The 21,774-nt window shown below is 32.4% G+C and overlaps 1 protein-coding gene across 1 annotated transcript in view; it reads left to right on the top strand.

The window, feature by feature from the left end:
* The first annotated feature begins 1,200 nt into the window (after positions 1–1,200).
* LOC123720413 (ryanodine receptor) overlaps positions 1,201–21,774 on the top strand; it is a 98,425-nt gene continuing 77,851 nt past the window's right edge. The window contains 10 exon segments of the mRNA XM_045677005.1: positions 1,201–1,334; positions 10,190–10,301; positions 13,471–13,620; positions 16,162–16,215; positions 16,531–16,545; positions 17,551–17,628; positions 18,397–18,515; positions 18,875–18,944; positions 19,304–19,503; positions 21,373–21,555. Coding sequence (XP_045532961.1) covers positions 10,245–10,301; positions 13,471–13,620; positions 16,162–16,215; positions 16,531–16,545; positions 17,551–17,628; positions 18,397–18,515; positions 18,875–18,944; positions 19,304–19,503; positions 21,373–21,555 — 926 coding nt within the window. The 5' untranslated portion in view covers positions 1,201–1,334; positions 10,190–10,244.

Here is a 21,774-nt window from a genome sequence, read left to right on the forward strand (position 1 = left end):
ACTTGTTACTACTTTTTTCTATTAAATTAACATTTAAGTTAAGTTGTAATGGGAGAAAATTAGTTTAAAATAAATAAATCATATACCGACACGTCTTATATCTAGGTAACACTAATGTTTAAAAATTGAAAAACGGCTTAATGTAGAAAGTTGCCAATACTTTTATTGGTTTTAGAAGTAATCTCCGTTCCTCTCTACTCATCGTCGCATTTGATGGAACCACTGAGAAAAGCAGTGAGCTCATTCTTCCTTAGGTGCGTTCCGTCCATGCGAAGGTGTTTCTGGTCGTCGGTTAAAGTATGGGGTAATCCATCTGGTACAAAACTTCCTGACGCCTAAATGTTCTTGTAATATTTTTTGAACTAGACTCATACTAATGCCTAGGCTTGCCCGTATCTGCTGATAGGTCACTCTCTTATCTTCCTCTATCATCCGTCGCACAGCACTGATGTTATCTTCAGTAGTCGCTGTTAAAGGACGTCCCTCACGCGGGTCATAATTGAGATTGCTACATCCACGCTTAAACTCGTTAAACCAATTGCAAATAGTGGGGCACGAACACGAGATGAGGCTTCATTAAGAAATGCTAATCGCTGCCTACCATAGCTTTGTTGTTGAGTAAGCCCACAACGAAAGTCATAATAAACCATTGACCGAAAATTTTCTCGCGTTAGGTTCATTTTCACGTGTAACAAGAGTTTTAGATTTGCCACCAATTGAAAAAAACAAATGACAAATGAAAGCAATATACTACATTAGGTTACCAAAGAGTTCTAAAATTGAAATTCAAAAAAGTTTTCATTAGCAATTTTTCTAACTGGCCCGTTCTAAACATTTTCAGTGTTACCCACGTAGTTTATTAGAACGAACAGGACGGCCTTAACATTATATTTCCTTTAAAAAATGCTCAAATACCGTTATTTATATATTTGATCCAATAAGGTTAGAAAAATTACATCGGATATAGTGTCTCAAACCTCAGAAATATTGTAACAGACAATTGAGTTTAACACGAGTTTTTCTGTTTTTTATTTTATAAAAAAATAACAATTATAGTTTTAACGCCTTAAGCCCTTCATTTAATTACTAAACTAATTTCCTGATATTTATTTTTACAATAATTACGACTACCGTGCACTGGCCCAGCGGACGAAAATAGCAGCGAGTCGCGCTACAGATTTAAATACATTCGTGTGTTCGCCGTGCCCGGTCTAAAATTCCTATGAAGTAGGAATTATCTCGAAATTCGATTGGAAAGGCCACCAGTGTGTTGTGTTGTGAAATATGTGTGAACTGTGCACGCAAAGATAATTTGGATGTCATTTTCCGCTTTGGTAAGTACTAAATGCGTGCTCGCTTAACGAACACATACGTGTTAAATTTGTTTAAGATTATGAGGACATGCCCTACATAACGCTACACAATATTTAGCTTTATAAATAATATTCTTTACTTACCTACAGTAAATTTGTGATGATTTTAAATACAATACAATTTTGTATTAAATTAAAGGTGATAAAACCTCTTTGCTACATTTAAAATCAATTAATTCATCAGTCTTCTGAACGTAATTTGCTAGACAAAGTAGTGTTCGTACGTACAAAGTTCTTTTCAAATTTTAGGTTATTAAACTTCCGTCTACTAAAACTGTTAATAGAGTAAATGTTTCATTCAGCTTTAAAACAATAGACGAACATTTGTGTATCTAATTTTATGCCCCAAACATTGTAACCAAAGTCTATTACAATATGAATTCAATGCGGCGAAAAGTCTCAAGAGTACGGTAATGAGTTTTTTTTTTAACCGCGAATCAGCTTTGGATAAAAATAAAATGTCGACTGTTTTATCGCATCACATCATACGTTAAAGTGATAGAAACCTATGACGTTAAAGTAGTTGTTATTCTAATTTAAGCATATTGATCTTTGATATTAAACTTTCCTGATAAGTCCTACATATTTTTAAAACGCCTTTTAGTATTCGGTATTTCCTATTATGTTCCTTATTTAATTTTAGTATTCAGTATTTGGTATTTCCTATAATTGAGGTCCTTATTTAATTTTAGTATTTACTATTCGGTCTTTATGTAAGTTTGGTATTAAAAACAAACGGATGCAATGGGTAATAAACAAAATTTCGCTCAGAAGCCCGCAGTACCGGGTGATATCGTTATCATTAAGTCATCTCAAGTTCAAAAAGATATACTCGAACTTGCTAAAACTTCAACTTCAACCACTTACAAACTTTTCCACTAACACAAACATGAATTCTGTAGTCATGTAGTAATATGAAAGTTTCTTCTAAATCCGAATCAGCTTTAAAAAAGAAACCAAAAAAATTGTCTTGTAACTTAACGATAATGTAATATTATATTGTCAAAAGTGAATTTATATAATTCTGTAACAAACCCAGCTCTATAAAGGTGAGCAAATCTATATATTTCCTGTAAGCTTTCGATTCTATGCAGTTAGAAGCTTCAGTTATCATGTCAGTATGCCTGCGGCTTTTGCCCGCCACGGACGTAATACCCGAGTTTGATGAACAGTTCTAGAAATTTAGGACTCCTGAATAAATAATAAGAGTGTTGTGTTAGCGAAATGATTTGTGTGAAGTGAGTGGTTTTGTTATTATCAACCTAATTTGACGGAAGTCGATTAAGGAAATTTGCACAAAAGATTTAATGATGGTAACATTCCGATGAAACATTGTTGTATGCTAGATTGTAAATAGAATTGATATGAATATGTTATGACTGCACGTTTGAGCCGCTGCTGCATTTTGATGAAATTTAGTATAGAGAAGATAGAACAACATTGTCCTAATTTTATATAGGACACTGTACTATGACCACTACAACATGAATGTATAATTATTACTTTGAACTCTCGCGAATCTTAGCTTAAATTCTTTATCCGTGATCCTTGACCTCATTATAAATATTGCATTTTCCCTAACATTAAGATAATCCATGTATTTTAAAAATGTTTCGTTAGAAATTATCGGAAAATGAACGAAAGGCAAAATAAAGGTTATTGGGAATCATTATATATATTAATCTTCTATGTGTGTTTGTAATAAAACTCTTTCTAGTTTTTGTGTGTGTTCTTGTGGATTCGATGGTGTAGATTCACAATTAGATTTTTTTTAATTTACGACATATACCACGTCGGTCGGGTCCTCTAGTGTTATATTATAAAGTTCTAGATTGTAAATTTGGTCGTCGCTACAAAAATTTTGCTAAAAATCACATAGCGTGTTTTCCTTTATGAGTATGCAAATAATAGGTAATTTATTAAAATTTTGACATAACCGGGTCATGAGAACCACCCTTAGTTTAGTTTTATTTGAAATTATAAATATATGTTACTGTTTAAAATGTCAATTCGTAATTAGATATTGTCTTATTTACAGCAGTACTTTTTTTACGCATTTAAATTAATAAATAATCAACGGATCTAAAATATAGGTAGTAATCATTTATTGTCGGCTAACTATACTTATGTTAGATTAGATTGAGATATAAAATATCATCAATAATTTTAGACAGTCAAATCCAGCAGTATTATATGACAATAACAACTCTGACGTTACATTTTCCATACAATTGCTATAAATACTAAATTCATGAATACTTTATATCACCTATTTTCTACTATATACTTTAAACAATATTGTAACAGAAATTTTAACATTGGTTAGGTAATGAACTTAGAAATTTGTAAGTCTAACAAAACAATATTACAAACAAAAGATAGTACAAAAAGTTTAACGTTTTAATGACGACCAAAACAACAACAATTTTTTGTAGTTATCGAACTTGGCTGGTCCCTGTTTTTCTTCGAATCCGTGAAATAACATTTGATAATTTGTTTGCGCAGTCACGAACCTTTTATAGCGAAGACTTCATTCAGTCCTGGTTATTCCCCAGATCATGTTATCAAATACGTGACCGGATGTCAAGTTTTATTTAATTCATGTAATCTGTGACTATGATAAAAGTATTTATTACGTTATTTAAAGTTATTTTCAAATCTAGAATCACCAAATTTTACACATTTACACACAAATTCAGTACAAATCGTACTGAACCCCTTTATCCGTCGTAATATTTTTAGTTTACCATGAATTAAACACTATTAATAAAATGTAGTTACGAAATAGTGTTACTAAATTTTTATTTAACCTTCTTAATTTTACCTTAATAATTATCATACATGGAATAGAAGCCCTATAGAAATATCATATCAAAGAAATAAGCTTTTTTGGCATGTATGCTACATTTATGAACGGTAGAATGAATATACTTCCTTATTAAAACAGTATATACACGCCCAAGAAGGTTACAAATTAGTCTAAGACGTTAAATAATCCCATTTTGAAGAGAATATTTTAATAAGAATGATAAAATTAAGCTAACACATAAAAAGTATTGACATTTTATATTATATGCGTAATGCATTCCACTCTGCAGTAGCAATGCGCAGGTAATATTCTGTGCAAGTCTGACCTTCGTAGCGCAATATTTACGTATTAAACACAAGATTAACATAATAATACGTTTAAAACTAAATTATGATTATTTTTATTAGTTTATGTACCTAGTATATACTTTTGTATTTACTTTCTCGGTAAACCTTTAAACTATTAAACGGCGATAATAACATTCAGTTAGTATTGTCTTTGGTTAACATAGCTTTTACACATTGAAAGAAAACTATTTTTTTAACCGGATTAAAGCTATTTGTATTATTATAAAATTATAATTATTTACATAATTTTAAATTTAATAAGGAGGATAAGGAGTTCACAAGCCTCAAATTATTCCATATTATTGCCAAATGCGTATTTACGAAGGAAATAAACAAATGCATTTTTAGAATCACCTAAAAACGCACACATTACCTTAACAAGTAAATGATTAGTACATTATTTTTGTTAGTTCATAATGTAATCCGTTTTGTCTATTTTGATTCACAATTGTCAAGATCTATTGTTTGTTAATTTGTGGATTATCAATAAACAGAGTCAATAATATTTTTTTCCTTTATCCTTATATAACGATTAGCTTACCGTGAATAAACATACAGCTAACAAAAAATTGAGTTAAGGAAAATGTATTTAATAAAGATGTAATTAAAAAATAATTTACATACTATTTTAAATGATTAAAGATTGCGTGCTATTCTATATAAATAAATAATGTAATTCCAAGGTTCACGAATACATGCAATGAAACATTTCGGAATTCCCAAACAATGTTACCATAGACGAGCAAAGCTTTTGTTTGAATATGCATTGGTCACTTCATCTGCATAAGGCTTTAACTGTGACACATTTATTAAAGTAATAGTATTTTAAAGTGAATACAAATTAGGCATTTGTTTTAATAATTGATTTCTTATGACCTTTTTCATACGGTCTGACATTATTTGAAAAAAATGTTTTCTTCCTATGTGATATTATTTTTAAAATATGAATTTATGATATCAATAATGCATAAATGTATATTAGTTATTTATAAATTTACTATGTATATTTTATAAAGGTTTTAACATACAAACGCTACGAAATGATAGCAGCGTAGCACCTATTTTTCAATACGACACTCCGTATTGCTACGACAATCTACAAGCAAGGGCTACGGTATGACAGTTTTGCGCCGGTAGCCCGGAGGAGTATTGGCGTGCGTTCCAGCCGCTCATTCCAAATGGAATGGAGTTTGGAATTGAGAGAGCACGTCATATTTTTTTGTGTTTGTTGCGTATATGGATAATCTAAGTTGCCGAATATTAATACAACTGTATAGTACAAAAGAACTACTGTCTGTACAAAAGAAAACCAAAAGTTCCTCGTATTAATCGCTCGGGAAATCAGTAGTGAAATGGGAGTCCTCTGTCATCGTACAGAAGAGAAAAATTGAGAATATCTAAAAGCGATATCACACTTAATTATAAAAGCTGCTGCTGCTCGTACACGACTGGCTTTCATGATGAAGGTTCAGACACTGGAACAGTTGCTACGCGCGCCAGCCACGCTTATTTGATATACTTGGAATGTTTCAAAAGCGTTCGGTGGAAGCTCTCTCGGTGCCGTCATCCATCGCGCGCGCTCCAGGACCACGATACGCAGTACATACCTATAATATCGACAGTTTGAATTTTTGAAGACAATTGCGTTGTATTTTGATGTAGTTCTCTCAACATCTGTAGCGCTTATATTGCAACCTTGGTATCGAGCGAAACAAAAGCTCATTATTGAAATCGGGATCGCTGTTTGTAGTTATCCTTACGGTTAAAGAGCAAAGTCTACGAAGAATCGATTGCATTTATATAGTTAAGAAACAAAGAACGTTGCAAAAAAATTGAGTATGTAATTTATAAACGTATCATAACACACGATTAACTATTTTATCAACGGCTTGCGTAATGGTTATACGGTACGATTTATTTAAAACCTTAACAAGTTTAGGCTTGTTATTAATATACGTAAATTAAATTTACGTATTTGAAAGTAAAGGTGAAAAACAGCCAAGTATAAAAAAAATCCTTTCCGTCACATAAATGAAAGTTCATTGACCTAATTCCAGCATAAAATGCGACTACGTGAATATCCTTTATTTTTACTATCAATGGGGCTATTCACCTACTTTCAGCATTTAGACAACTTCGTCACAAAGTTATGAAATTTGTATTTTTTTTATAAAACAGGGAGCATACGGGCAGGAGGCTCACCTGATGTTAAGTGATACTGCCGCCCATGGACACTCTCAATGCCAGAGGGCTCGCGAGTGCGTTGCCGGCCTTTTAAGAATTGGTACGCTCTTTTCTTGAAGGACCCTAAGTCGAATTGGTTCGGAAATACTTCAGTGGGCAGATGGTTCCACATAGCGGTGGTGCATGGCAAAAATTGTTATATTATTATTAAGTTCCATCATTTATAATAAAGTGTAATCCTAAATAAGTTATTTTTAATGATCCAAAATAAGTTAATTGTTGTTTTATGCGTTTATTTGTCATAAGAACATGCATTACAAGTTTTAGATTGGGTGACCCTTATGAGTAAAAATACTGTCAGTCGGGGTTAGTCCCAGTCTTTCATAACAAAACACTATAAATGGTGTTACTATGTGTGATAATACTAATTTGCGCTTTATTGTGAAATATCTACTATATGCCGTTAAACGATCCGTGAACACCACAACCCTCATATTTCTTTACACATTGAATCCATTATCGTCGGACACGACTTTTGTATACGAAACATATAATAATAAAACCTATTTATTTTAGATACTTTACCTTTTTCTACATTCTATTATCTCATTCCTAGGTATTCCTAGGTGTGCCCTTTTTTTGGCAAAGTCAGCATTTGTTTTAAAATCGCTTATATATATTTTGAACATACAACAAGGCTTGACCAGATAGTGTCATAATATTTGATTCCATAAACTTATTCCGTACCGACTCTCTTGGTGAACTACAACAAATACCCCGAAAGGCCGCTTCTGCAGCATAAATATGGATTGAACTTTTGCAGCAGCACCCCACAATAGAATACCGTAGAACATAACGCTGTGAAAGTTGCTATGATACACAATTTTAGCTGTGTCCTGATCAGTAAAAAAATTCAATCAATGGCGCTACACCTTTTTAGGTCTGGGCCACAGATCCTGCATCTGTTTCATGATCATTTGTTAATCGAATAGGCAAGTAGGTGATCAGCCTTCTTTGCCTGACGCACGCCGTCGACTTTTCGTGTCTAAGACAAGCCGGTTTCTTGCGTGTGTGTTTTCTAATGTTAAATGTGCACATAGAAAGAAGATCCATTGGTGCACAGCCGGGGAACTAACCTACAACCTCAGCGATGAGAGTCGCATGCTGAAGTCACTAGGCCAACACTGATCAGTAAACTGTCGGATTTTCTTTACTGCAATTCTTCCTACTGCACTTTTAAATTTAGAAATAGAATTAGAAATAAAAGTTATAATTATAGATAAAACTTACATTGTACGTACAATTAAACAGCAATTTTATTGCAACACGCAATTTTCATCGTAATAATGCATCTGTATCAACTTATTGTTCTATCGATCATAATTAAAACCCGCACTTATAGTTATATGAATATAACCACTCAATATTTAAATTTTTTGTGTACATCAGATTCAGATTGACAGTTATATCCCATAAAAGAAGCGGCCGTACGTTTTACTAATGGTTGTTTTAAATAAATATTTTTTGAGAAAACGAGTTATAAAGAATCTCTTGTTTAAACACTGTCTATGTATTTAGTTCTTGATTTACCTTGATACATATTATATATCAAGGCAAACATCGGATGCAAAACTAATTAATAAAAAAAATATTAAAGCAAGATATGCAATGTGCCTTTGACTAGAACCGTTTTAACTACACTGGGTATATGGACTATGGCTATCCGACATAGGACCTCAACAATAATTGTAATATATCTGAATTTGTAGTAGTAAAAATATTTTTGTTTCCAAGTATATTGTTATCAACGTCAATACGGTAGGCATTTTAAATCAATCGAAGATTTATCGTCACATCCGTTTGTGAACCAACATAAAGCTACAAATATATTTCAGGCTCAAAACTTACTAAAGTAATAATACTGTCACTCAATTTGAACATTCATTAGTTGAACTATTGTCGCTTAAACTTTACTGTTTACTCTAAGTTCATCGCCCGTCTAATTACGAAACCAACAGTTCGTCTTGCCGCTGTAATTCATCTCTAATTGAAGCGTTATAACCCATTCATTATACTGATTGCGCTTAATCGAATGTTAAGCTTAAACCAAAGGTCAAATAAAATTGATCAAAGTAAATCTGAGTGGGTTCAATTCTCGATGAAATCGTAGCTATTTAGATATAAATATCTATAAAAAAACAACCATAAAGCAGGTTATTAACCATATTACTCTCGAATTCATTATTATTTCATATCGGAAATAGACGTTAACCAAACATCTGGCATTCAGCCAAAAGCATCGCGTTGAATAAATAATATCAAGTTTGTGTACATAACTCCTCTGTGTTTTAGTAGAATTACCAATGTTAATTGACCTTTTATCAAGATCCGTATTACGTAGAAGTGGTTTTATACCGTTTTAAGATATTGCAAGATGGAACAAACAGTCTGTCTATATGGTGATTAATATAAGGTCCCAAAAATTTTGACAAAATAAATTTGTAAACTCAGGTTAATAAGTTTGAAATTAAAGTATAAAATCACACCAATTTGAATAATCTGATTTGACTCAATGTCTGACCTTGAGCACAATTATGCGTCATTACTCAGCGAAACGGTTTAATTTAGAATTTGATATAAATATCTGCTAATATGAAAAACGACGATTTAATTAAAGTGCTAATTTGTAGTACGGGTTTAATTTAAAAATCTCAATAAAAATAGTGAATAGTAAAAATAGATGAAAATATTGGTGAATTTCTATTATAGACAGTTTACCCTTGAACCAGTGAAACATTTGCAAATTCACCGTCTGGTGTCTAGACTTTTGAAAAGTTTGACGTTTATTAGTTCACTGAAGCGCCATTTTCTGAAAACATGTAATTTAACCCTGTGGGTCCATTATTTATATGAACAAAAAAGTAATATGTTATGTACTCAGAAATGTTCAATCTTTTCCAATTTCAATTAAATAAGATTTTTACATACTGTTATTAGGAGCTAAAAATATTTCACAATTCACAGCTTCAATATATTTCTGATATAGTGTGGTGTAATAGTTGCAGCTCCTGCTTGCTCGCAAAAGCATCATTTGAGAGTTCCCATTCCCTTTTTGTTTAGAGAGTGCCATTCCTTGATTTCGGAACAGTAAGTTTAAATCTAGAATCTTATTTTTTTTTAGTCTACAATCATATTACAAATTATATTTTTATCATATAAACACCACAAGAACTAAATATATACATAACTTATACACGCAAGGAGGTCCTTATCATCACTTCTTTCTGCAATTTGGTCATTTCTGAGTGAAATTTAAAGTCTGATATTACCTCACAGCAACTTAAGATTAAATTTTTTACGGATATTTCTCATCACTTTCAAGAGTGAGTCAAAAACAATTTTTTTGGGTTAAAGTGGTTATTTTCCGGATTCAATAACTTAACTTTGAAGATACTTATATTTTTTTTCTTTTACAGTTATGCATTTCCCGATGGTCTCAAGAGCTAACTGAGTGATAAGTAAGAAAACAAAATGGCGGAAGCGGAAGGAGGAGCAAGCGAGCAGGATGATGTTTCATTTCTGCGAACGGTAAGTAACTTAACTTAAACGTAAAGCCTAGTCTATATAACCCGGTAATAATAAATAGAGAAAACAGCAAACCATGATAATCTATTTTGCAGTGTTTATGCATTTGGTTAATAAGTATATCATAAGTGAAAACTAGAACTTCAATCAAATATTTTTAATATAGAATTTTGTTTTCTATATTATAAATCTTATTAAATAGCAAGCTAGTACATACTTTGTTTCACCTTAACATATTTTTTTCTTTAAGCCTACATGTTTAACATGTAGACCTTTTTTGTATGCTTCTCAATCATCGGTTCAATCATCTATAAATAATAGAATAAAAACCTAAGTACCTATCTAAATAAAACTAATATTTCTCCATATTTCTCTCTATAAAAACCTTTAGAGTTCAAGAAATTAATAAATAAAAATTGGTCCAGCCATCTTTGAGTTTTGCGCTTAGAATCATATTTAACCATTCATTTTTATTTATATAAATATTAATAATTGGTTTTCAAATGTTAAACTACTTACTTATAAAGTTTTTTAGATTAGTTCAGTCAACAATGAGCCCGCGATAAGTAAACAATATTATGAGTTGTTGTTTCTACACCAAGGTGATAAGTTAAAATGTACAAACAAGGATAAACTTAATAACGACTGAACTCATATTAAACCTTGCACTTTATTCCCCTTATTCAGTTTTCAGTTCAGTTTCAGTTGTTGTTTGTCCAAATCGCTCTCGTTTGACTAAAGTAATCTTCCTTTTCTTTCTGTCAAATTGTGTTAACACTTTAAAAAAAGAGACAGATACTGTTTAAACGGTACGACTAATTTGTTTTTTTTTATGACTAAGGATAATATACACTATCACCGAGTAAGCTTATGGTTTAATTTATCTCCGAAAAATATATTACCTACCCCTGTAAATTCACACGAACGAAGTACTTTTTAAATAACGTAAATGACACATAAATTCAAGTTCCCGCGAAACCTTGAGTGCTCTCGTGAGCCTTGACCTGGGTCGAAAGTTTGCAAAGATTAAATTGAATTTTGCATGTGAACCAGGATTGAAGCTAACCTTCATATTAAATTTTATGTATAAGGGAGCGTTTAAGTATTATGTAACGATTTTTTTGGGTTACTCTTGTTTAACGTTACGATGCGGGGAGAGGATTCAGTAACGCATTATTGTTAATGTTAAAATTGGCGCGTTCTATAGTCTGTAGTTCGTTTATACTCTATACTTAGTTACTTCATTTTGATGACTTTGAAAAACCGGTTGTACCTATCATAATCTCTGTTATATTAAGACAACAAGTAAATGATAATTCAATTACACTCTGCTAACAGTTAATATTATTTTCGACTTTCCAGTACTTTACACCACATAATACTTATTACTTACTTAATATGGTAACTTTTTTATGAATAAAGAGTCACTGGGTGGTCACGAAACGTTTTACTATTGGGTACAGAAAACGTTACGGCGCGTTTCATTTTCAAGAATCTCCAAAGAGTGTGTGACTTAATACTTGAACGCTCCCTAAGTGCTGGGCTGTTCAGATTCTTAGAGTTAGTATTAATATATATACCCAGTAATAAATTAAAACGAATGCTATAGAAAACTTATTAATACGAAAATTAAAATAAGATCAATATCACGAAATTAAATTACAAAAGAAAACATAAAACCTAAACCATTTTATGACAATCAAGAATTTTACGATATTTGTATGGAGTAGAAACGTGGTCTTGCCTCAAGAAAGGCAAAGGATCAATGTCTTTGGGATATTGTGAATACGAGAATACCGTGAACTGCGAAGCGCACCAATTCTTCCAACCCAACTCGGAGTCGCCTGTCTACCATATGCCGACAGCGAATTGTATTTTATTTCGGCCACACATTGCGCTGCGGCTTGAGAACTTTCAGAAACTGATTGTAGTTGGTAAAACAGAAGGCAAAAGATCAAGTGAAAGACTCATCGTCCTCAAAACTGTACACTGTCATAAGAGAGGCGCTGGAAAGAAACCGGTGGAAACAGATAATCCACTTCAGGTGCTTCCTTGCTGATCACGACGCTCAGACAAAAGCTGCCGATTAAAGAGAGGATTAATGAATTATGCATTAGTAACGCACAGATTCTACTAGAAGTATCAATGTTCTAATTAATTAAATCTATAGTAAACTTAGTTAAATCTTTTCCAAAAGTAGTCGAAACTTTCTATGAACTAAGCTACAGATTGTCTGTTTGTCATCACAACTAATTAACAATAGCAGACAGTAAATTTTATTTTATTCAATCCTCGGGGCTTAACTCGTTGCATAACGGAAGCATGAACATGAGACATAGTCTATGAATCAACATACTGTTGTCATAGATATATCGATGCCAATATCTACAAGGTAGAACAGAACTGAATATATTTCCGATGTAAATCTGATTACAGCTTTTGTAGACAAATAAATAATTATGGGCCTCAGATTTCTGTGTCTGTTTCATGGTTATTTGTCAATCTAATAAGCAAATAGGTGATCAGCCTCCTGTGTCTGACACGCCGTCGATTTTTTGGGTCTAAGACAAGCTGGTTTCCTTGCGACGTTTTCCTTGACCGAATATTAAATTCGCACATAGAAAGAAAGTGTATTGGTGTAAAGCGGGGGATCGAAACGACGACTTCACTGCTCGTAGATACTTAATGAATCCTTATATATTTACCTATACATTACGTTTTGAACAAAACTGAAACGCCCTGTTGTCACTTAGCAGCATTATAATTAATCAACTCAAAATATACAACTTAAGTGTAGTAATAACCTAATTATAGGAATTTTATTAACGATTTATAGAGCTTTTATACTTGATTAAGGAATGTATAATTAAGTTTGTTATGAAAGAGCTGGAAACCCTGACCCTACCCGAGGTATTTTTTACTTTAAAGTGTTCCCAAACCTTACACATAGTAATTAAAATGAATTAATATTTTTTATTATTTAAATGGAAATTTACAAACCCACTTAAAGCATTATCATGTAAAATGTTGCCAACACGATATATGGCTCGCTCTGTCAAAAAGTTCTAAATATACACGCGTAACAATCATGCCGGCAGATTCAAAACTTAATTCTATTGTTTTAAAAATTTATCTACAGATGATGACCATGTGGTTTGTATTGTGTTAACAGGAAGACATGGTCTGTCTCTCGTGCACGGCTACGGGAGAAAGAGTGTGCCTGGCTGCAGAGGGGTTCGGTAACCGGCACTGCTTCTTGGAGAACATCGCTGATAAAAATATCCCACCAGATCTATCACAGTGCGTCTTTGTTATCGAGCAGGTAAGTACTTTTTGTGTTTTATAATAAACCAGCGAGCCTGGCAGACGTTATCGGCACACGCCTATAAAAATCCTATAATTGTGAAACTTCATTTAATATTTAAGTTGGCGCCCGGTACATAGTACCGGTGAACCCAGAGCTAGGGATTTCCTTGCTCAACGATACAGTGAGGAAATGCTGCTTAAAGCTTGCTAGGGGACCGAACATTTAAAATTTGTTAACTTTCAATTTATCTTCATTTAATTATTATTATTACTATATAGGTTAAGAATAATCATTAAAAAATATTTATATGTATTATAAAAATTAACCATTCTCAAGTCTAGTGGAAGATTTATATATAAAGCTTAGAAACCCACCCCCGCTTCACAGGATGCTTATCCATTAGCAATAAACGATTATCGTCATATTTTAACCGATTTACGCAAAACTAATTATGTATCTGTCGCAACGAATGGCCCAAGAATTAGCCAGCCACTTTATTAAATGTTGTAACAAACGCTACGGCTGAATATCTTTCAGGCCATTAGTAGAACGTAGCAGTTTAGTTAAAAGGCTAGGCTGTTAATTGAACGGCTAATTAAGCTAGTTGGGTGCGACATATCTAAAGCATAACACTCTGTCTATCGATAATGCAATGAAAATCCAGGTAATTGTCGTAGTGTTTCGCTACACTAGAGATATCTATGAGGAAGGAGTTTGTTTTATAATATGTAGTGATTAAAAAACAATTACACAGTATTAACTACTTTTCACGCTATATTATGCCAAAAGAATGTCAATTTAAAACTTATTAATACGATAATTAAAGGTAGGTTAAGTAGTAGCAGTAGGTTTATGTCTGACTATGAAGTTCGTTTGTTGGTGGCCATTGTTTCCTTAGTGCACAGCTTGTACTTGTGTTGAACGTCAGGTTTTCCACGAGCGCATTTCGTAACCTAGAACAAAACTCCGATCACCTCATTATCGAGATTAAACCCCGCAACCCACTCTTAAAGAACTGGCTTAATGCAGCCTTTAGTTAATGAAGTTGAAAAAAATTACTATCTTGTTGGTATCACATTCTTAAATAGACCTCTTTGGCAAGACTTGATGTAAATGATATTCTGCATAGAATTGGGAACTTGCACACTTATAAAACTATAAAAGCAAGTCAAAGCCTGTGCAAGCAAGTGTTCTTCATTAGTTTTATTTGAAACTTAATAACGACCAAATATATTAATGTATTGGTTTGTTACGTGTTTACAAACCATACAAAAATGCGAACGAACAACCCAAAAAACTCATGTAATGTTTTTTTTTACGAAATACGTTAGTAGGTACTGTAAAACCATTAAAGTAAATATTGTTGTTTATAATAATTATTATTAATAAGTTGTAGTTATAATTTGTTTCATTATAGTTTAGACATAGTTGACACTTTCTTTGCGAATTTGTTGTAAAAAATTGTATAGAAAGCTCATTCAAAAGTAATCCGTAGCAATTAGATTCGGTTTTTAATCAGGAAGTTAATAGCAAACGAAGTTAGGACATGGATAAATCGATTACACATGTTTACTTGGAAATCAATTATAACAAATATGTAACAAACTGAAACAAATTGGCTTCTAAGGTTCCAGTTTAGCGTATAAATTATCTACCACTAATATTATAAAGAGGTAAAATTTGTGAGAGGTAATCAGTGATATACTGAACCGAATTGAAAAATTATTTCGCCAATAGTAAGCCACATTATTTGTGACTGTCATATTTATTTATAAAAACTCCAAGAGCATTATCACTAAATAAATTCAAAGCCCTCGTAAATCGTAAATTAATAAATAAAGCTTTTTTATAAATTTGACGAATATTTAAATTATCCTAATCCTTGGGATTAATTTGATCCAGTTCAAACAAAACTGTGTGCAAACAAAAAACCTCAATACTTTGCTATTAAAAAGAGTAGCGGACAGTTTCTTGCCAGTTCTTCTTGCCCGCTCTACGCCTTTGACTTACGAACTGGTAGGAAATGTAAATTTAGAATTAATTTAACTTCATTTCTGACGTTCATAAGTGTACTTGTTTTCCAATATGAATAAAGTTATTTTGACTTTGACTATTAAATAAAATACTTTTTCGTTGTAAGCGGATTTGAAAAGCGTGTCGGAGAAAAAAGCGGTCGAACGAGAACGTAACTTACGAACGCTGCCTTAACGGTGATATTTCTTATAAAGACTGAGATCAAAGTGTATTAATAATCGCCGTGTATTAGATGCCGTCTATAAAAAAATTACCTCTAAGATAAGGCTCTTATTACAATTATTTTTTTCGTCTAGTCGAGGTTTAAATAAAGATAAAATTTACAGCTCTACTAATGTTTAGCTTTACGAGTTCCCGTTTGACTAATCACAATCAAACGAACGTCTTTTGTTTTCCATTCCCAACCCACCGACATTTTTTATATTACCACAATGTTCCCATGCGGTGTAGGTAATTTTTTAAGCTGCTTAGTTATGGAATTTAATTATGTAACCCTTTTGTGGTTTTGGTGGGCTTTTTCAGGCCTTGTCAGTACGAGCTCTCCAGGAATTAGTCACGGCGGCTGGCTCAGAGACCGTAAGTACAATCATAATTTTTTTTATTTAATTTTAATGTACTTCGTTTAATAAATTGTATTTTTAAATTAACAATTTGTTTTCCAAGTCCACGCTAAGCTCTTAAAGAACTCTTCCCAAAAAAAAACACCAACTCTAGCTTATCAGCTATTTGGTAATTTTATTCTAGAAAATATATTTACCAAAAAGTTGTTATGATTTTCCTGTAAAACTGTCTGTTCAATATCAAATATTCCAGATAACTATGTATTTGTAACATTTCATTTGTGATTAATTATCTTGTTTTACGTATTGCTTTCGTGTTTAAATTTTCCAGGGCAAAGAAACCTTAGTGAGTATGAAAACAAGTGCCAACGCGGTAACAAAACGATGTTGCGACGAAAATATTAAAAATAATATAAAATCATATTTTTTAAACACTACCATGGAACATATAAATTTATTATACCAATTTAAATAATGAAAATAAAACAAATGTATATACTAAAATAATATTTTCGTCGCGACTGTACAGCATGATATTCATTCGAACGAATGGAATTTTCAAATTCTTTTAAAATACATTTTACCGCGCTTTATTCATTCTAATCTAAAGGCAAATAGGCTTTTGATTTAATTTGTTTAATCAAGCGTCATTTAATCGTCATTTAATGATTATAATAAGTTTTATTCATAAAATTAAAATGTCATTATCTTTGATTTAGACTTACGCCGGTATGCACGAACCTGTTAACAATCTTACCCCGCAATTTTAATAGCGCTTTCTGATGCTGATTCCAATATTGAGTGTCTATTACTCATTTTAAAGTTTCCAATATCAGTGTAGTGCACCCAGCCACGCTAGGAATATTAAATTCATTACCTTGACAAGGTTTTGTTTGTACACGATATCATAAATTATCATTCCAGTATTGATTGTCGTTATCGGTTTTACAGAGTAGCCGTGCTGTTTTGTCTTTTATAACAATTGTTTCTTTATAAACTGGGCCAGTATACGGTCAATGCAGTTGATGATTTAAAGGCAAGAATATCGCTTTTATATTATGTTGTTTAAAAGAATTCGCTATTTTAACAATATACGCATAGGTTTTCTTAATAATTAAATGCATGAATCTATTTCGTACATAATATTCACCTATTGGTATATTTTTACACTGCACATATATATATATATATATATAAAACATATATAGGTAATATTATAAGGGTTTTTAATCAGATTCATATTCGTAACTTGAATGATCAAATTATTAATTCTTTTTTTGTCATTTTAAGGCTAACCGCAATTCTTAAGTTTTATATTTTTATAATTGTTTTTTTACTTTTTCCCCCACAGGGTAAAGGCACAGGTTCCGGTCACAGAACATTGCTTTACGGCAATGCGATTTTGCTACGTCATCTGAATAGTGACATGGTACGTTCTTATATTGTCTATGCTAAGGGGCTGAGACAAAAATACCTTTTTAATAGTCATGTGACCAAGCCTGACCTAAGGTCTCGCCTGTCGCAATCTGTTTCTATCTCAGGCCCAAGGCTTAATATCTTTCTTCCTTCAACTGTACGTAAATACGATAATTTCATCATTTCGTGTTTATTTTTCATACAAATTGTCTAGATTACACGAATTCGATGTGAAAGTTCACGTTTAGTTCCAATATCACCCTTGGAGCGCTTCTAATGTTTTCTATATGAAATTGTGTTACTAGCAGGATGATGTATTAAAATAGCTTTTTTCTTTGCAAGTTAGCGTTCTGAATTCAGAGTTAACGATGTATTAGTTAATTCATAGGTGTTCCAGTTTCTTTGATAACAATAGTATGTTTTGAGATTGTTTTTGTAGGACTAGTACGTTAGTTAGATACAAAATTGTTTGGTTTTTAAGACAAATCGCTAATACAGTTTTGTTTTTAATGTTTTATGTTTTTTCTTAATGAAGCCTGGGACCTAAATATTAAGCCTAGGGCATACGTTATTGCAATGATTCTTAAGTTCTTAAGTATATTTTAGAGTAACAAACATTAAAAATTTTAGAGCAACACAAAGTATAGGTAAACGGCGTAAATTCAAATCATATTTCTCCTTAAGACAGCTTGTATCATATGTTTGAATTATTGAATGAGCTTTTAAGTGTAATATAAAAACTCATATTCGTGTAAGCAGTTTTAACATTTTTTATTTGTAGTACTTGGCGTGTCTTTCCACGTCATCATCACAAGACAAGCTGGCGTTTGATGTCGGTTTACAAGAGCATTCTCAAGGTGAAGCATGCTGGTGGACACTGCATCCTGCCAGCAAACAAAGGTATTCTTTCTAGTACTTATGAAGCGAGAGTTTCCATAAGACCGGAGTTTAGGTTACTAAACTACCGTCGTATCTTGAAACTGGCTTCTGTAAACTTTAATGTGACATCGAAGGCATTCCTCCTATGACTATATGAAAAGAATACTTAGTTTATACATTATATATTTGTTTTTTTTTACATTCACATACATAAATACTAAATTTTGTAGTGTTATTAAGAAAAGTCTGGTCACAGACACAGCAATATTCTAGTGTGGGGACTAGAATTATAATAATGCAACATTAATATAAGGTTTTATAAATAATGGCATCGTTAAACTAAACCCTTCTCGTGAATTTATTAATATTTTTGATCATAGGTCTGAGGGTGAGAAGGTGCGAGTTGGTGATGATCTGATCTTAGTGTCGGTCGCTACTGAGAGGTATTTGGTAAGGAATTTGATAACATGTTTACATTATCATCCCACATTGTGTTTGAAAATAAAATTCCGAGACTTTTTATTAAAGAAATAATCTTCTTACTACAACTCCGTAGTAAGAATGTGTAATGTCACACTGTTATGAATACAAAAGTGTTGGATGATGTCATCCATTGGCGAATTAATAATCATATAATAAATTCCTAAATTTACCTAAAGCGCGTTAAAACTGTATAACTTGAAGGATACTAAATGTGCTTGGACATTAGCCCGATTTTTAAACAAATGACTGTATGATAACAATACATATGAATTGAATCTTGCTCAACTTAGTTTTAAGGTGACAATCAAGATGATACAAAATTTCAGCATACAACCAAAGAGAACGAAGTTTCAATAGTAAACGCCTCATTCCACGTCACACACTGGTCAGTACAGCCTTATGGAACTGGAATTTCCCGTATGAAGTACGTGGGTTATGTCTTTGGAGGTGACGTGCTAAGGTTCTTCCATGGAGGTGATGAATGTCTCACGATACCCAGTACATGGAACAAAGATGGCGGGCTAAAGTAAGTCAACAAATATTTACAAGTGTTAAACTTAAGAAAAACACTTTTTGAACGGATTAAAGCTATGTATTATTATTAAAACTTATAGTTGTTTACATAATTCTAAATTTTAAATTATAATAAAAATAATAATAATTTTTTTTCCGACGTTTCTCTTCGGCGCAATAAATACAGATAAAACAACTTTCTCTGCAGCTGTGATACTTTTGACATTTAACACCTTTTGTCTTCAGTCACCGTGACCCAGCACGCTGAAAAGCACGCGAATCGTCGGAAAAAAAAATTAAAATTTAGAATTATGTAAATAATTATAAGTTTTAATAATAATACATAGCTTTAATCCGTTGAAAAAGTGTTTTTCTTAATGTGTAAAAGCTATTTAAACAAAAGACAATACTAAGTGTTAAACTTGTTTGACTGTATTTGCTGTTAAACTGTGTGCGCTTCAATATCGTAACAATTTTAGTCATTTATATTCAAATCGGATAATCACATTTAATGTTAAATGGTATGTTAACTAGCCTTTCTTAATAAAAATAATAACTAATAAAATAATTTGTAGAATTTTAAATTTATCATTTCCGTTTTACACACACCAAACGAAAAGGCTCGTATCTTGATGGATTATGTTTCGAGGATAAATAAATAAACGAGTGGGTACATAATACATAGTAAAATATCTAGGACTGTATTATCGATTTACAAAAGTAACGCAGAGTTTTTTTGCCAGTTCTCCTCATCCGTTCTACGTCCTTGATTTGAGAAAATGTAAATTAAGAAACATATTTTTTGATGGACGTTAATATGTTTACATTTAGTCACGTAGAATAACAAATGGCATATATAGAATAACATAATTATCATACGGCCGTTATTCGCTTAGAATAACGAAATTTAGAACGCATAGTATGTTAATCAAACGCGGTCGTTATGTTTTAATTTGTCAGATTAATCAAAAATACTTTTAATTTATTATACTTTATTTATTGGCACGCACCACCAGTATGTGAAACCAGCCACCCACTGAAGTAATATAATAGGAGGAATGAGGGTAGGGAGAAATCGAGAGGCACGGGCGGTGTTTGCCTTGTTTTCGACACTTTAAAGACATAAATTGTATCTGGTGTGATGTATAATTGTGAATTATTTCGGAAATAACTGTGTTGAGGGGTATGTTTTTTCTAATTATTATTTTAAGGTTTGGTTTTATTTTGTTGTGAAGCTATCTGAAATGTTTTCTTCCCTTTTAGCTTTGGGAAACGCCCTTAGATGTTCATAATTGAATAATAAATTAACAAATTTGTTTATGTGGTAAACGTTACCACATATAATAGGTTTGGCAGGATAAACCAAAATCCTCCTGGCACATTTATTTAGTTAAGTTAATGATAAGATTTAGTTTAATATGTTTTACTTTTGTATCTTTCTAGTTTAATTGTTTGAGGTTCCTTTTATAGATATCCTAATATGTGCTAGTTTCTTTTATTTAATGTTAAAACCCATAACATGGCGCCCAACGTTGGGCGCTATGTTAACATTTACAACATTTAACCCATAACAGTATTTCCGAACCAATTCGACGTAGGGTCCTTGCAAGAAAAGAGCGTACCAATTCTTAAAAAGCCGGCAGCGCGCTTGCGAGCCTTCTGGCAGTGCGAGTGTCCATGGAAGCGGTATTACTTAACATCAGATGAGCCTCCTGCCCGTCTGCCTCCCGTAACATAAGAAAATTTTATTCTATCCACTACTTGCTGTACCCAGTTATTTCATCTACATGTCTATGCGTGATGTTACTACCACTATAGACTATATTATTTTTTCTTAAATATTAGTACATATAGTTTGTTAACTATTCAATTGCGTTTCCAGTATCGTGGTATATGAAGGTGGTTCAGTAATGTCTCAAGCTCGCTCCTTGTGGCGACTGGAGCTGGCGCGGACTAAATGGGCTGGTGGTTTTATAAATTGGTACCACCCCATGAGGATAAGACACATTACCACGGGCCGCTATTTGGGAGTCAACGATCAGAACGAGCTGTATTTGGTTAGCAGGTGAGTAAATTAATTAAAAAAGGCACGCGTTAGAAGTACCTACTTCTTGAGAGTAACAAGATAAAAGTATTTTCAAAATATTTATTTTTCGCCTTATTCTACGTTTGTAGAAAATACGACACTAACAATAGATTTTTTTTTTAATTCTGATGAGCGACTGACCCCTGAACTGTGTCTACAGTTATAAGATGGAGCGAAATATAAGAGTTTGTTACTAAA

This window comes from Pieris brassicae, chromosome 2 (genome assembly GCF_905147105.1).
Source record: "Pieris brassicae chromosome 2, ilPieBrab1.1, whole genome shotgun sequence".
Lineage (NCBI taxonomy): Eukaryota > Metazoa > Arthropoda > Insecta > Lepidoptera > Pieridae > Pieris > Pieris brassicae.